The 17,080-nt window shown below is 48.5% G+C and overlaps 1 protein-coding gene across 2 annotated transcripts in view; it reads right to left on the bottom strand.

Annotated features, from left to right (window-relative positions):
• The window catches only part of USP32 (ubiquitin specific peptidase 32), a 406,702-nt gene extending 390,200 nt beyond the window's left edge, over positions 1-16,502 (bottom strand). For both annotated transcript variants that reach the window (XM_033921901.1, XM_033921902.1), the window contains exon 1: positions 16,277-16,502. In XM_033921901.1, the coding sequence (XP_033777792.1) occupies positions 16,277-16,334 (58 nt within the window). In that variant the 5' untranslated portion in view covers positions 16,335-16,502. The remainder of the gene's footprint in view (positions 1-16,276) is intronic.
• Positions 16,503-17,080: the final 578 nt, after the last annotated feature.

Genomic DNA, 17,080 nt, shown 5'->3' with positions numbered 1-17,080 from the left:
TGCACAGTGCACAGCAGCCTCGAAAAAAGCCAACAGGATGCTGGGCATCATAAAGAGGGGCATAACAACCAGGACGCGGGAAGTCATCATGCCATTGTATCGAGCGATGGTGCGTCCACATCTGGAATACTGCGTTCAATATTGGTCGCCGTACCTCAAGAAGGACATGGCGGTACTTGAGAGAGTCCAAAGGAGAGCAACGAAACTGGTAAGAGGACTGGAACACTGCCCATACGCTGAGAGGTTGGATAGGCTGGGACTCTTCTCTCTGGAAAAAAGGAGGCTCAGGGGAGATATGATAGAGACCTTCAAGATCATGAGGGGCATAGAGAGGGTGGATAGGGACAGATTCTTCAGGCTGAAGGGGACAACAGGTACGAGGGGGCATTCGGAGAAACTGAAGGGAGATAGGTTCAAAACAAATGTAAGGAAGTTTTTTTTCACACAAAGGGTCGTGGACACTTGGAATGCGCTACCGGAGGAAATGATCAGGCAGAGTACGGTACAGGGATTCAAACAGGGATTGGACGGATTTCTGAGGGATAAAGGGATCGTGGGATACTGAGAGAGGTGCTGGGATGTAACACAAGTATAGAAAGCTAACCAGGTAATAAGTATAGAAACCAAATCAGGTCGTGCATGTGTAAGATCGGAGGGTTAGGACTCCGATGGGAAGATAGGACTTCAAATGAGAAACCAAGGTGGCAAGGGAGCCCCTTCTGGTGATACAGACAGGTCGTGACCTGTTTGGGCCGCCGCGGGAGCGGACTGCTGGGCAGGATGGACCTATGGTCTGACCCGGCGGAGGCACTGCTTATGTTCTTATGTTCTATGAGGAACCGTGTCAAAGGCTTTGCTGAAATCTAAATAAATGACATCTAGTGCACGTCCTTGATCCAGTTCTCCGGTCATCCAGTCAAAGGTAGGCACCTTGGAGTATATGCATACCTCAAAATAGTAGGTGCCTACCATTTAATTAATTGCAATTTTCAATTAATTGTGCTAATTAAGGCTTTTTAAATAATTAAGTTAGGCACCTAGATCAGCTAGTCACACCGACCTAGGTGCCTAACTTTAGGCATCTTTTATAGAATCTGGGCCAAAATGTATACATGCTTTATAAAATTATCCTGTGTCCCTCTGCTGTGATACTAATTGGGAAAAACTTGAGTCAAGATGGGGAAAATCCATCTGTGGTAACAGAGTACACATTTCCTTTCATAAATCTTTGTCCAAAGTTCAGCTGTGAGCTTTTAAACTTTGCTATAGGCAAAGTGACCTTGGACACTTAAGTAGTAATTTGATTTTATCACTAGCTCATTAACCTAGCAAAGCATTACGATGAGTAAATCACAGTACAGGGAAAGTAGCTTTGTAGACTTTGGGTTCCATATTAATTCAAGTGCTACATTAACAGAATTATTTAGATTACAATAACCACTGGGGGAAGGTATTTGTTACTAGTTAATCCTGTTGGAGGGTTAAAGGATCATTACAAGTCTGAACAATTAACTTGACAGCACAAACATAGGAAATGCCTTGGGCTATATAGAAAACGAAATCAGAATCAATAGTTCTATATTTAAGAGCACTCATGATTGGTACATGCTTTCATATGTGATGATATTATTTTGAAGAATGATTTGTACTGCTTTTGTTTTTTATTTAAGTATGTTTATTTGGAAAACGCTGCGAGTCCAGGCAGTATATTATGTTTTTAAATAAATAAATAAAATATCCTTACTATTAACACCATTTGCTCAACCAATCAAAACATAGGACTCCTGACAATTCTTGTAACAGTCCTTTACATTTATCTGCAAGCCTAACACAGCCTTATTGAAGACATACAGTATTTTAGTTTCCATAACTTACTTCACCGCAAAAAAATTGCAGCCTGCTATCTTTTTTTTTTTTTTTTTTTAAACCAAGATGTCTTATTTTCCACAAAAGAGCTGATCATTCATAAAAAAGTACACCAAGTTCCTGAAAAGGTCATTCACCATATGAATAAAATGTCTCTTATTTGTAAACAAAGGCTTGGTAATTTGCCAAACTTTCCCCCTTTTTCACAAAAGAGTCTGTGTGAACAAACAGGAGCTGAATAAATTGGAACAAAGTAACAATAGTAACAACAGTAACACACACAAATGACAACCATAAGATGTTATCTCAGAAATTATCTTTCAAAACCTTTGATAATAAGCAAGCCCGAGAGCCTGTCTCGACGGGCGACCCTAACGCGGGGCTGGGTGGCCCGCGGAGTCGCTCGTCGGGTCGGTTAGTGGGAGGTAGTCGGGTTAGGCCGGGTTAGGCCGATAAGGAGAGCGGGGGGGGGAGGGGCGGTCCGTGGTCGCGCGGTTTCTTTCCCTCGCTTCGGGGCGTCGCAGCCGAAGGGGATTGTGGGAGGAGGGGTTAAAAGGGGAGCACGCTCGGAGGACGTAACGGTTGGGTCCTCCGAGTCAGCGTTGCAGTGGTTCACCTCGTGTCGGGTCTTGCTGGGGGAACACGCGGTCTGCAGATTCGGGCAGGGAGACTTCTCAGGCTTCGTAGGCGTTCTTCCGATCCCACGATGCAGCGTCAGCCCTTCGTTGCTGCGGCGGACCAAGCCGAGTTGTCCCTGCTAGCGGGGGACTCCTTCGATGAAAGCGACCTGGCCCCGGTGAGTGTGGCTGAGGGTGTGGGTAGAGCGTTGCCTCCCAGGCGGTCCCGTTCGGCGGCGAGAACGGCGATCGCGCTGGAAGTAGCGGGGGAAGTGCCAGCGGGTCCGAGTTACACGGGTTCGACCCGCAGGGGCAGGGGCCGACTTCCGGGGTCGCGCCCACGTGGCAGGGCCCCGGCGGGGAGAGGGGCGATTTTAGCGGTGCCGGCTGGGGCATCGGAGCCCCGGGGGGTGACACAGGGGGAGGGGGAGGTGTCTGCCGCTCCAAGGGAGGACCGGCCCGGTTTGGGGCCTTCTCACTTCCCGGGGAGCGTGAGCACGGCTAGTGGGTTGCCGGGGGAGGCGGTTCTTCCTTCTACCTCAGGGGCTGCCAGTGGTCCGCAGGTGGGTATGGCGGGGGGGTGGTCTCCATGGGGTATGTGGGGTTCTCCCTGGGCGATGGGCCCGTGGGCTACGTTCCCCTCCGCTTTTCCGGCGGTGGGTCCTCCGTCGCCTTGGGGTCCGGGTTTTCTGGGAGGTGTTAGAGGGGGTGAGTTCCCTGGTGGGGCTGCTTTTTCTGCAGGGCTAACTTGCCCTCCTGCTGTTCAGGTTGCTGGCCCCTGTTCGGATTTCTCCCCACAGGATGTCGCCGCGGGACGTGATGCTGCGGCCGGATCTGCTGCTGCTGGACCGCTTCCCGAGGGGGCTACAGGAGCCGTGCGGATGAGCGTGGAGGCTGCGGCTCGGACTACTCAGCATCCAGCTATGGCGGTAGCTGCGGAGGGCGCCGCTTCGGAAGCTGTGGATGGCGGATGCAGACCAGACACAGACCGGACTACGGGTAACAAGGCCCTAGGGGCTGGGACAGACAAACGGGGTAAGCGGGGGAGGAAGAAGGGTAAGGGTAAGAAGCGCCGTAGGGGCAGGGATTCTTCCTCGTCCTCCTCCTCTTCATTAACATCCTCTTCCTCTTCTTCCTTGTCTTCCTCGTCGGGGTCCCTGAGGCGGGTAACGAGCGCGGGTCCTGCGCAGGAGGGTGGCGATAGGGGGGCGCCTGCCCTGGTAGCGTTATCGGAATTGTGGGAGAAGGTCCCGCGGTCCTTGCGTCGAAAAATTAGGAGGCGGACCTGTGTGGACGTCTTCGCGCTTATGGAAGGTCGGGTTCGCGGCAGGAAGAAGAAGAGCAAGAAGGAGGGTGAAAAACCCAAGGTGGGTGCGGTTTCGCGCAATATTGTGAATTGGTCGCGCGCCTTTTTGCGGTTGGCCAGTGTATGGGGGAGAGAGAGACCTCAGGATTATGGCCTTCTCTTGGCATACGCTGACTCCGTATTGGATGCGTACCAGCGCTTCGGGGGCTGGGCTTGGTTAAATTACGATGAAGCGTTCCGTGATAAAATGGAGGAGAATCGGCACATGTCCTGGGGCACGCAGGACATTAATCTCTGGCTCACCCATATGGCGAAGCCGGGAAGCTCGGGTCCTGGGACTTCGGGCAAACAGGTTCCGCAAACCGCGGTCGGGGGTCGTTCCTTTCGTCCGCCCGGAAGTGCGGGTGCGGGAGGAGGTCCGGGCCTATGCTGGCAGTTTAACAAGTCGACCTGCTCTTTTACCGATTGCCGTTTCCGACACGCTTGTTCCCAGTGCGGCCAGGGACATCCGGCTACCAAGTGCCCCAAGAGGGGGGTCGGCTTGCCTCCGCCCACGACTAAATGAGTCGGAGTCCCGTGGCTTGCCCACTCCGGTTCTGGTGGGTGCCATGCGTCCGTGGCTGGTTCAGTATCGGGATTTGAGGGCTGCGGGTGTTCTGTTGAGGGGGTTTAGCGAGGGGTTTGTGATACCATGTGTTTTGCCTTTAGTTAATGTTCAGGCTTCCAACGCTTCCTCCGTGGGTCATCTTCGTGGAGAAGTTCGCAGGAAATTGACGGACGAAATCGAGCGGGGTCGGATAGCGGGGCCTTTCCACGCTCGACCGTTTCCGGTTATGGTGCTGTCTCCTTTAGCGATTATTCCAAAGAAAGAGCCGGGAAAATATCGCTTAATTCACAACTTGTCCAGGCCGGCCGGGCGTTCGGTGAACGACGGTATACCGCGTGATATCTGTTCTGTACGTTACGCGTCCTTTGACAGTGCCCTCGGTCTCATTCGTCGTGCTGGTCCTTCGGCTCTGTTGGCTAAGGTGGACATTGAATCGGCGTTTCGGTTATTGCCGGTTCATCCGTCCTCGTACCCTTTGTTGGGCTTTAAGTTTGAGGGTGCCTTTTATTTTGATAGATGCCTGCCGATGGGGTGCTCCGTTTCCTGTGCATTTTTTGAATTGTTCAGTTCTTTTTTGCACTGGGTCACGGTACGGCGCGCGGGAAGGGACTCGGTAGTGCATTATTTGGATGATTTTCTGTTTGTGGGGGGAGCGGCTTCCGATGACTGCTTGCTGTTAAAGACTACTTTTGAGATCATGGCTGCTGAATTTGGTGTTCCGTTGTCGGCCGAGAAGTCTGAGGGTCCGTCCACGTGTCTCACGTTCCTGGGTATAGAGATTGACACTACTGCGATGGTTACCCGACTTCCAATGAGCAAGGTGCGGCAGTTGTTGGATTTGATATCGCTAGTAGGGGGTGCTGGTAAGCCTACTTTGCGATTGGTGCAGTCTCTATTGGGGTCTCTGAATTTTGCATGTCGGGTGTTACCGATGGGTCGTCCCTTCTCCCGGCGCTTGGCGGCATCGACGGCGGGTGTTCGTGATCGTAGACACTTTGTGCGGCTTTCGGCGGGGATTCGGGCCGATTTGCGGATGTGGGCGCTGTTTCTTGAGTGTTTTAACGGTTCGCTTCCTATTCAACAGCCGGAAGTTTCTAATCTGGATCTCGAACTGCAATCCGATGCAGCGGGGGGGGTGGGTTTCGGTCTTTACTTCCAGGGCGATTGGTGCGCGGCGGCCTGGCCCGACGCCTGGCGGATGGCGGGAATTACCCGTAATGTCACTCTGTTGGAGCTTTTTCCGTTGTTGGTGGCTTGTGAGTTGTGGCCGGACCGGTTGCGAAACAGGCGGGTTGTGTTTTGGTGTGACAATATGGGGGTCGTGGAAGTAGTCAACAGGCAGTCAGCTAAATGTTTACAGATAACCGCGTTGATGCGCGAGCTTGTCGTGCGTTGTTTGCGACTTAACCTGTTCATTCGGGCGCGGCATGTTCCTGGGGTGCAGAACAGTCTGGCTGATGCTCTGTCTCGTTTTCGCTTTTTGCAGTTTCGACAGCTGGCGCCGGAGGCGCAGCAGGAGGGATTGCGGATGCCAGAACATTTATGGGGCCTGGTGGGGATCGGATCTGGTTCTTCTTGCAACGCTCGGTAGCTCCATCTACGTGGGTCCGGTACAACAGGGGCTTTGTACTGGTCTCTGGTTTTCTGCGGACACAGGGTTGGGCCCCGGGTCCAGTGACGGAGATCCAGCTGGCAGACTTCTTGGCATCGTCCCAGCTTCAGGGCTGCTCTCGAGGCGCGGCTGCGGGTCATCTCGCGGGCTTTGCATTCTTTTGCAGGGCTTTGGGATGGCCATGCCCTTCGACGGGGTTTCTGCCTCGTCGGATGCTGGCGGCTTGGGGCAGGATGGCTCCGCGAGTGCCTGATTCTCGGCGGCCTATTACCCATGATCTGTTGGTAGAACTCGTCAATGCGTTGCCACAAGTGACGAGGTCGGGTTTTGAGGCCTGCTTGTTTCGGGCTGCGTTCTCCTTAGCCTTTTTTGGTGCGCTACGGGTGGGTGAGTTGCTGGTACACCCGTCGGATGTACGGGGACTGCGTGGCCTGCTGCGCAGCCATGTGTGTATTTCAGGTTCCACGTTGCGAGTGTTCATTGCTCGGTCTAAGGCGGATCAGCTGGGCAGGGGGCGCACGTTGATTTTACATCAAGTGGAAGGTAGTACGTCATGCCCCGTCCGCTCGCTGGCTGCCTATATGGCGATCCGCCCTTCCTCGGCCTCGGTGTTGCTGGTGCACGAAGATGGTGCTCTCTTAACGCGTTATCAGTTCCTGGCGGTGTTGCGTTTGGCTTTGGGAGGGTGTGGCGCGGACCCGGCCAGTTACGGAACACATTCATTTCGCATTGGAGCGGCTACCAGCGCGTTCGCGGCGGGTGTTCCAGACGAGGCCATTCGTCAGCTGGGTAGGTGGTCATCGAACGCCTATCGTGGTTATATTCGCCCGTCGGGTGCGACTCGTCCTGATTTACGGGGGAATTAGAATTGCGGGTGGCTGGAGGGGGCTGGTAGCGGGACGGTGAATTTCTGGTGGGGGTGTGGTTAAGGTGGGGGGGGGAGCCTCAGCATGATCCTCGTTTACTAACAATAGCTGTTTAAGGGTCGATACCTTTCTTACGGGGGTTTGTTTTTGCAGGTGCGGTACAGCGGGTCCTATCGGTTTGGATTTTCGGGCATTCCTTCATCCACTGGGCTGGGGAGCGTGCATCGGTCCGGCCCGGTGGTCGACATTTGGGTCTTGGACATCGCGGCGTCTTTGTCTCCTGGTGGGGACAGAGGGGCATGCGCTGGCACCAGTTGCTCCCACTGCTGAACGATATTCGGCGGCGTCCTCGGCGTCCGGACCTCTTGATTATACACCTGGGGGGCAATGATGTTGATGCACTTAGTGGCAAGCATCTTATTGACTCGGTCATTGGGGATCTGGGAGTGGTTCAGGGCTGGTTTCCCGAGGCGCGGGTGGTCTGGTCCGATATTATTCCTCGGCCCAGCCGTTTAGCGTCTCGGCGATGGACCCGAGGGCTGGTGAAGGTTAACAGGCAGGTAGGTCGATGGGTGGAGTCACGGGGAGGGATTCAAGTTAGACATGACTGGGTGGATGTGGCGTGCGGGGGGTTGTTTTATAGGGATCGGGTCCATTTGTCCGATATAGGTTGGGATTTGTTATTGAATGACTTTGCCTCCTGTTGTGAGCAAGTGTTGGTATCCTAGCCGCAGCTCCGTTCCTGGTGGGTGGGGCCTGTAACTGGTTACAGGCCTGTGGCGGTATCCCGAGCTACTGGCTACTGGGGCTCATCAAGGGATGAGCGGTGGGCCGGCTGGGAGCCGTGCCTGGTGGGTCGGTTGACCCTGGATAATGGGGCATGTGTGGGACATGCCACCCCTCAGACCCTAGCTTGGATGGCGGGGTCGGGGGCCAATTATTTAGGAGGGTAGCTCGGGATCAGGTAACAATGGTGATACCATTGTTAGGGGGGTTTTGTTAATGTTTTGGTTTTCTGTTAACTTATGTATATTTAATTATGTTGCATTTCTTGAATATGTTATTATTCAATAAACAGGGCTGCGGCCAGGTGTTTGCCAAACAAGGTGTTTTGTCTTCTTGGGATAGGTAAGAGGTATATAGGGTCGGGAGAGGGGTGTTGAGTAACAGGAAGCGGGCCACTACAGGTACCGCTGTTATAAGCAAGCCCGAGAGCCTGTCTCGACGGGCGACCCTAACGCGGGGCTGGGTGGCCCGCGGAGTCGCTCGTCGGGTCGGTTAGTGGGAGGTAGTCGGGTTAGGCCGGGTTAGGCCGATAAGGAGAGCGGGGGGGGGAGGGGCGGTCCGTGGTCGCGCGGTTTCTTTCCCTCGCTTCGGGGCGTCGCAGCCGAAGGGGATTGTGGGAGGAGGGGTTAAAAGGGGAGCACGCTCGGAGGACGTAACGGTTGGGTCCTCCGAGTCAGCGTTCCCACCCGCCCGCCCTTTAGGCTTTGGGGTTCCTGGGATTGGATGAGGTTGCGGTATCCCGAGCTACTGGCTACTGGGGCTCATCAAGGGATGAGCGGTGGGCCGGCTGGGAGCCGTGCCTGGTGGGTCGGTTGACCCTGGATAATGGGGCATGTGTGGGACATGCCACCCCTCAGACCCTAGCTTGGATGGCGGGGTCGGGGGCCAATTATTTAGGAGGGTAGCTCGGGATCAGGTAACAATGGTGATACCATTGTTAGGGGGGTTTTGTTAATGTTTTGGTTTTCTGTTAACTTATGTATATTTAATTATGTTGCATTTCTTGAATATGTTATTATTCAATAAACAGGGCTGCGGCCAGGTGTTTGCCAAACAAGGTGTTTTGTCTTCTTGGGATAGGTAAGAGGTATATAGGGTCGGGAGAGGGGTGTTGAGTAACAGGAAGCGGGCCACTACAGGTACCGCTGTTATGTGATATGGTAGTTGTGTTAGTCCACTTTTAAAGGTAATAAACAGAAATCAAACAAAGAAAAAAAAAAGAAGATACCTATTTTATTGTATATTAAGATAAATGTATTGTTAGTCTAATAAAAAATATCATCTTATTCTCTTTGTTTCATTTTATTTCTATTTTATATCTTTCAAAATAAGAAGTCATGTGCAGGATTTATCCTTATTTTACTCTGATCTGTGCTTCTTTACAGAGTAAATGAATCCCAAACTATAATCAATGGCGTAGTAAGGATGAGCAGCTCTCCTTCACCCCCACCCCCCACCCCTGCCACACACCACCTTCCCTTTCTCCATACCTTTTTAACTTCTCCAGTGTAAGCAGCATGCCCATGTCAATGTCAGCTCACCCTTTGATGTCACTTCCTAGGCGTGGGTCCCGGAAGTGACATTAGAGAGAGCACCAATGCGGGAGCAACCTCGCACCAGAGAACTAAAACAAAAGATATGGGGGAAAGGCAAGGGGTGCGTGGCAAGGAGAGGAGTGGGGGGCAGAGAGGAGGGATGCCATGCCCTTAGGAAAACCATGTCCCCTCACACCCCCCCCCTTAATATACTGTACCACTGACTATATTTCTTAACTTCATACAAACTTTAAGAAATACTTACATGTCTTAAAGCAATCATTAAAGAGTCATAATAGTTAGCAAATTTATTAATAATCACATTGGCACATCTATTCTAGGAATTGACAAGTATATTGTTGCTTCATTTTCTATAACAAGATACTAGATGGGCTTTATCTAAACACTGTACTCCTGTATTTCCATGGACAAGGAAATATACAGTATTTTATATAAGTAAGACTATGGAAATAACCTAGGAAGTTAACAGTTGGGCTGAGAATTAGGGAGCCAGGACTCAAAGCCCACTTATATTGCAGACCAAATGAGCTGAAGGAGAGATGTCAAATATCTTCCCATGCGAAGGCACAACACTGTTGACCAGTGAATGTCAATGACATCCACCCCACTAGCCTGATTTAAACTTTTTAGGGGGTATATCCTCAAGGAGATGAGCATTTCCAAATGCGTTCTCTTCATCCACTGATGCCTTGTTCTTCAAATATGTAGCTTTCCCCTCAACCACTTCCCCTTTTTCTGTGTGAACTTAAGTAGAGAGGTAGGAAGTAACAGAAATAAAAGCCAGAATGATGATGACCGCCCTAGAGATCTTCAGGGGCTGCCATTGGCCCCTGGGCCTTGTACTGAAGAACACTGGTTTAAAGCAATGTGATGAGAACCAGGAGAGCTCAGTTCAAATCCCAGTGTAGCTCCATTGCCTCAGATACACACTGTGAACCCTTCAGAGACCAAAAAAAAAAAAAAATCTACTGTATCTGAATGTGCAATGCTTCAATAGCTTTCAAGCTTGCAGAAAATACAAAGGAAATTAAATAAAAATAGACCGTATGTCAGGGCTGCCTACCTTTCCAGGTGCTGGTGAGGGACCGTTGCACCCATGAGGAGTTGCGCCTGCAGTACTTTTGGATTGTTACCCAAGTCCTCAATTCGTGCCTATTTCCAACAGGCACTATCGAGGCCAGAAAGTGACGTCTGCTGGGGCCTTTGATTTCCACAAAAGGCGCTGTGGCTGCGCTTTCCCTGGAGGGCTGCCTACATTTCCAGGTGCTGGTGAGGGACCGTTGCACCCGTGAGGAGTTGCGCCTGCAGTACTTTTGGATTATTACCTAAGTCCTCGATTCGTGCCGGTTTCCAACAGGCACTATCGAGGCCAGAGAGTGACGTCTGCTGGGGCCTGTGGCTGCAGGGCGTGCCCTAAGGGGCCTGTCTGTCTCTTGGGAGCCCCCTGGAGCCGCGCTTTTCCAGGTACTATTTGTGGGGTTTTAATTGCAAGTAATTTTTCTACCTTTATTCCCCTTTCATGGTTATGGGGAAACGTAAAGTTAAACCTAAGAGCTCCACACCAGTAGTGTCTGGACTAGAGAGTTGCACGGGGACAGAAATCCCACCCATCCCCGCCAGGATCCTCTCCATCCCCACCCGTCCCCATCAGGATCCTCTCTGTCCCCACCTGTCCCCGCAAGGAATTACCTCCATCCCCGCCTGTCCCCATAAAAAGCAGTAATTACTTCTGACAGGATCATCAATTCCACAGTTTCTTTTGTGTTTGCGCTGCTGTTTTCCTTGTGGAATCTCTTTGGTGGAACCCTTTTTTTGTTTTCTGTTCAGGTAATTAACTTATAAACCCCCTCTTTTACTAAGGCTGACATGTCCATTATATTATATGGACGAACCCTGCTTCCAAAGCCTTCCATCCCCGTGGGAGTCCCGTTGGCTAGAGGGGGGTCCCCGTGGGAGTCCCTTGGGCCAGAGGGGGGTCCCCGTGGGAGTCCCGTGGGTCAGAGGGGATTCCTGCGATCCCCGTTCCCATGCAGACCTCTAGTCTGGACCCATGGATCATCATATACTACAATCCAATGGACTATCTACACCAGGTGGGGATTTACACACTGTTTCGGGAGCATCGCTAAGTCCCTTAGAAAGGACTCCTCCTCCCCCACCTAAAGTGGTTCCAGTTGGAACTCATGAAGACATAGTTCATCAGAAATCTTCAACTCTTATATTTAAATCTATGCCTCAGGCCTTGTCGTATTCAGAAGAAGCCGTTGGACCAATGCCATCTGAGTTTCCACAGGATGTTTCCCTAAAGGATATTTGGCTTATTAATACTAGAGTAGAGGGGATGTTACAATCAGTTATAAAGCAAAATATAAAATTTTCTGGTGTTGATTCTAATTTAAATATTATAGATAAACGTTTGGGGGTTTCAGAGGCTCAAATCTCCACACTGCAGAAGATTTCTACCTCTGCTATTAAAGATTCACAGAAAATGTATTCTAAAATGGAACATATGGAGAACTTATTTCGTTTGAAGAATGAGATTGGTTAATTTCCCCAAAACACATCTTATTTCATCAGAAATTTTGTTTTGAAAATATTTAAAGAAATTTTGGGACTTCCAAACTCAGATTCTTTACCAATTTCAAATTGTTATTATATCCCACAAAAGAAAAAAATAGGTTTAGAGAAGGGAGTGGATCAATTGGTAATAACGGATTTAAATCTTACTGAATTCCTAAAAGATTCACTCGATACCATACAGAATCGGTCCACCCTATTAATTACCTGTTTTAATGAGATGGATAAGAGTCTAATTATGAAAACTTATTTCCAGAATAAGCAAATAAAATTTTGTGGTGTTGTAGTACAAATATTTCCTGATGTCTCCAGACCTACTCAGATGAAAAGAAAATTATTTCTTTCTTTAAAGCCCAGAGTTTTGGCTATTGGTGCAACATTTTATTTAAAATTTCCTTGCAAATGCATAGTTCATTTGCAAGGAAAATAATATATTTTCTGGGACTCAATTCAGTTGGAAAGTTTCTTAAATATGAAAGAACAACATAAGATCTAAATATCTGATTTGTTTCTTAAAGAGCAATAAGGAAACACCTAAATGTTTAGAAGAGTTTTTTCTCTCTCCTTTTTTAGATTCATCTTGGGTAATTATAAAGTTTATATTTTTTCTAGGTTTGAGAAATTACTGTTCTTGTTTTCCTGTATTAAAATTTTGTTTTTTAAAGTAGTTAGCCCTCCCATAATGTGGGCTAGATGGAAGTAGTTTATGATGTAAAGATTTTTTTGTTATTCATTTTATTGGATTGTAAAATTCCATTCCTAAACTGTTCTGGATGTAGAACTGTTGTAAAAAAACTATAAAAAAAAAAATTAAAAAAATAGACAGTATGTAAGCTCTCTATGGCACAGCCTACAAAACCACACAACCTATGCTCAAGCCAAGAGACCCTACTACAAATACCCTCCTTCAAAGACATCAAATACCAAAGCACCAGGGCAAGATTGTTCTCAGAAATGGCTCCAACGTGGTGGAACTCCCTACTGAAGGAATTAAAACTAGAAAAGGACACCGGAAAATTCAAGAAAGGAATAATGACTATCCTTTTCTCAGACTACTTCAAACTGAAACTGTGAACTGACAGGGGAGGAAGCAACACAGAGGAAAAATATAATATAATACCATTACTAGAGCTAATTAGGATGCATGCAAATACATTTACTTCGTTGAAATGGTTAACGTACTAGGACGGTATAAATATAGTAAACTAAATTAGAATGGTTAACTGTAATCCTGATCATCATACATTATTTACTAGAATTACGTAGGATGTGTATAAACTTAATTATACCATAGTGCAACAACTAGGATAGTACTCAGTCAAAAGACTAAATGCAAAATATATGTAAATGCACCACACCACAATGCCTAATTACACCAAAACCATCACAGAAACACTAACTGAATTATAACACCTCTGCAGAAGCTCGTGTAAATCGCTCCGAATTGACTCAACCAGTCATTAGAAGCAGTATAGAAGCTTTCAATAAACATAAACATACCTACAGTAAATACTTATTGCCATTCTACAATACTGTAGACATCCAGTGGAATTAGAAGTATCATTTGTTCTAATCTTCCTGGGAGATATTAAATAGAATGCTGGATAAACTCTTGTAATTGAACTAGTCATTAAGCCCGTTACATTAACGGGTGCTAGAATATATGTCTGTCTGTCTATCTGTCTCTCTCCCTCCCGCTGTGTCTCTCTCTCTCCCTGGCCACCATTCTCTGTCTGTCTTCCCGCTGTGTCTCTCTCTCTCCCTGCCCCTGTGTCTTTCTTCCTTTCTTTCTATCTCCCTCCTTCCCGCTGTCTGTCTGTCATTATTTCCCTCCTTTTCCCTGTGCAGCATGTTCACCCCATTTCCCTGTGCAGCAGCAATAGCATATCCCTCCTTCCCCCCACACTTTCCTTTGCAGAAGCAGCAGCGGTATTTCCCTTCCCCTCCAGGTCCCAGTGAAGTAGTAGCAGCATTTTCCCTCACCCCCCCATTCCTTTCTCTCCCCCCCCCCCCCCACTTTCCTTTGCAGAAGCAGCAGTGGCATTTCCCTTCCCCTCCAGGTCCCTGTGAAGCAGTAGCAGCATTTTTCCCCACCCCCATTCCCTTCTCTTACCGCGAGCTGTCCTACTCCGTTCGGCCCCTCCCTTCTCTTAACAATCTGGCCTGCTCCGTTCGGCCTCTCCCCCTTCCCTTCCCGTGGTGTAGCCTGCGTTCTAGTAGCTGGAGTCGTGTTCTTTTTCAGCCCCCCCTTCCCTTCCCGCGGGCTGGCCTGCTGCGGCCGAAGGTTTTTTTTCAAGTTTAAAAGTGCCGGCGGCGGCTCCTCTCACGATCCCCACCAGCGTCGGAAGCCTTCTCCGACGCTGGTGCAGGCTCGTGAGAGGAGCCGACACCGCAGCTTGAGAAGTAGAGAGCAGGGAGTCCAGCGCTGCCGGCCAGTTTGCCGAGACCACTATGTTAGACGGAGTGAGGGACCCTTGTATGCGTGCATACGCACTCTGCCGACCACGGAACTACAGATCAGGCAACACGGTGGTAGAGTGCGCATGCGCGCTTAGCGTTTTATTATATTAGATAACTACTAAATCACAGCGTTACTTTATAAATTAATAAACTAATAATTTTAGTAAAGTGCTCAGACCTCATAACCCAAAGTGAGATAACATCAAACTGCGGTTATTAAAGGGACCATCACAGCCTTTATTGTCCCATCCAGTAAAGGCTGTGATGGACCCTATAATAACCGCAGTTTGATGTTATCATCTCACTTTGGGTTATGAGGTCTGAGCACTTTACTAAAATTATTAGTTTATTAATTTATGAAGTAACGCTGTGATTTAGTAGTTATTCAATTAGAAGTATCATTACCATTAAAGTATATACTGTTTTACAAAGTCAGTAAAATAAAACATTGTGGATACCCTAGGCATTTTTTCCAATCCCCTATCAGTTACTGTATAACATTACTGCAGACAATACAAAAATAAAAAATAAAGGCATCTTACTGAACAAGCAGGTCCTAAATTTTCTTCACTTTTGTGCCTGAAATAATCTCATCTTCAGAGACCTGAACTCAAGTTTGTAAATCTTTCTGGATACAACTAACTTGTGAATCAAAACAACTGTTAACAAACAATCACCACCCAGGAAAGGCCAATCTTCAACTGTTAACAATATATTTATACGATGCTATCAAGAAGCAAGGTCCATCTGAAATTTTTAGACTGAAAAAGACAAAAAGCTTAGACAAAACATATTGGATGGAGTCTTTGAGAACAAACGCCAGGGCCAGCTATAAGCAGTGAAGCCGCTTAAGACTCTCAGAGCTAGAAGAGAGAATAAAGCCCAAATGATGGGCAGACTTCAAGTGAAGACAAGGACCACCCTATCTAATTAGATGAATCAGCAGGAAAATCCTGTACCTGTGGACCGGCAGGAAATTTCCGTGAACTGGCACTGGTCCATGGACCGGTGGTTGAAGAACACTGCCCTAGAGGACTACTACTTTAGCAAGCTGGTTCTTTCTTCTTTCAAAATAAATTCACATCTCTTACATCATTCAAATGATGAAACCTATACTGCTGCTAAACAAGAGGTATGGGTTGTTTTATTGTTCATTGACTCTTTTAAAGAAGTACTTAACCATCATAAAGCTGATGGTACTTAACCATCATAAAGCAGTGGCTCCACCACAAGACTCCAAATATAAGCAATACTATACTCTTAACATGCACGAAAAATCGTAACAAAGTTAAACAGATTGCGAATGAATCAGTTCCTTCCTTTACATCTGCATATTCCCCAGTGAAGCAGGTTGCTTGTGGGTAATATTTCAGGCAGCGGGCACAGTCCATTTACCATTGACATCTCTTCTTCCAGCAGATCTTCATAAACCTGCAAATTTCATTGTGAATCGCAAACCACTTCCCCATGGCCTCTATATGCTAATTTCAGCATTACTGGATTAATTAATTACTACCATATCCCCATTAAGACCAACCCGGTTACAACATGATATTGCTAAATCGATTCAAATAGGGAAGAGACACCATAAAAGACTGATCTTCCCAAAAGAGAAATTTGATGTCTTCTTGTGTTTTAAGACTGCATTGGGGGGGGGGGGGGAGGGCATAGTGACAGCGAGTGTAACCGCAATAAGATTGCGATCTTCCACTCACATAAATCACAGAGAAATAATATCATAAAAACACAACCGAGATCCCCCTTCCTGCTTGTCATTCGGAATATCTGTGTATGAGAGACCGTGGGGGGGTAGCAGTTCCCTCCCTCGGAGCTGTCAGATCAGCAGCCAACCGGGCAGTGAGGGACCCTGGGCTGGGGGGGGGGTGCAACTAGCCCCTTCCCCCTCTCAGGGCCCCGACCGTTCCTGTTCACCGTTCTGCTCTCCCATTCCCCACCTCCCTCCACCAACCGTCCGGAATTCCGGGGGTCGCCGCCCCCCCCTCCCCCTCCCCCTCCCCCTCACCTCTCTTAACGGCTTCGTCGTACGTCAGGAAGCCGATGCGCGACTCCTTGGCTCCCATAGTCCCCTCATTCCATCGCGGTCAAGCCGAGGAAAACGGTCTCCGCCCGTCCTGAATTTTGAATTCGCCCCGAGTCCCCCTCCCGTCCTTCAGCCGGCACCGTCTCCTTAGCGTTCCTAAGGAGAGCCGCTTCCCCGCGCCGACGCCTCCATGACAGCTCACGTGACACCAACTTTTTTTTTTTTTTTTTTTTTTCGCTTCGCTCCTTCTCATCCTCTCGCTCCTCCTTTGAGTCACCTGACGGGGGCGCGCCGAAGCCATCCGGAAATGTTAAGGAAAAAAAAACACAGGCCCGTCATCGGCGAATCGTAGCTGCTGTTCTTGTCCTGTGCATTAATTCATATAATGAATAAAGAAGGCGGCACTTGCTTCTCAAGAGCCCCGGGGTTTCATTCATTATTATTATTGTTGTTGTTGTATACCCTCTGAAATAATTTCTAGGCTTTTTAAAATTGTAATAAGGGTTTGTTAATTTGAGCTCTTTTTCCTATAACTTTCAGGGCAAACTGCAGGAATTGTAAAGCTGAATAAAAGGGTTACGATACGGCACAAGAAAAAGGAGGACGGATTGAACATCCGGCTTTTACTTAATGGAAGTAAAACCCGGATCAATCCGTCCTCCAAAGTAGTAAGGCTTGCTATTTTTTTTTGCTTCTTACTTGGGCCCTGATATTCTAATAGAGAATGACATGGAGACAAATTTTTCCCCGTCACCACGGGAACTCATTTTACCATCCCATCCCAAC

This window comes from Geotrypetes seraphini, chromosome 15 (assembly GCF_902459505.1).
Source record: "Geotrypetes seraphini chromosome 15, aGeoSer1.1, whole genome shotgun sequence".
NCBI lineage: Eukaryota > Metazoa > Chordata > Amphibia > Gymnophiona > Dermophiidae > Geotrypetes > Geotrypetes seraphini.
The sequence above is the reverse complement of the archived record's forward strand: the minus strand, read 5'-3'. Positions and strand labels throughout refer to the sequence as shown.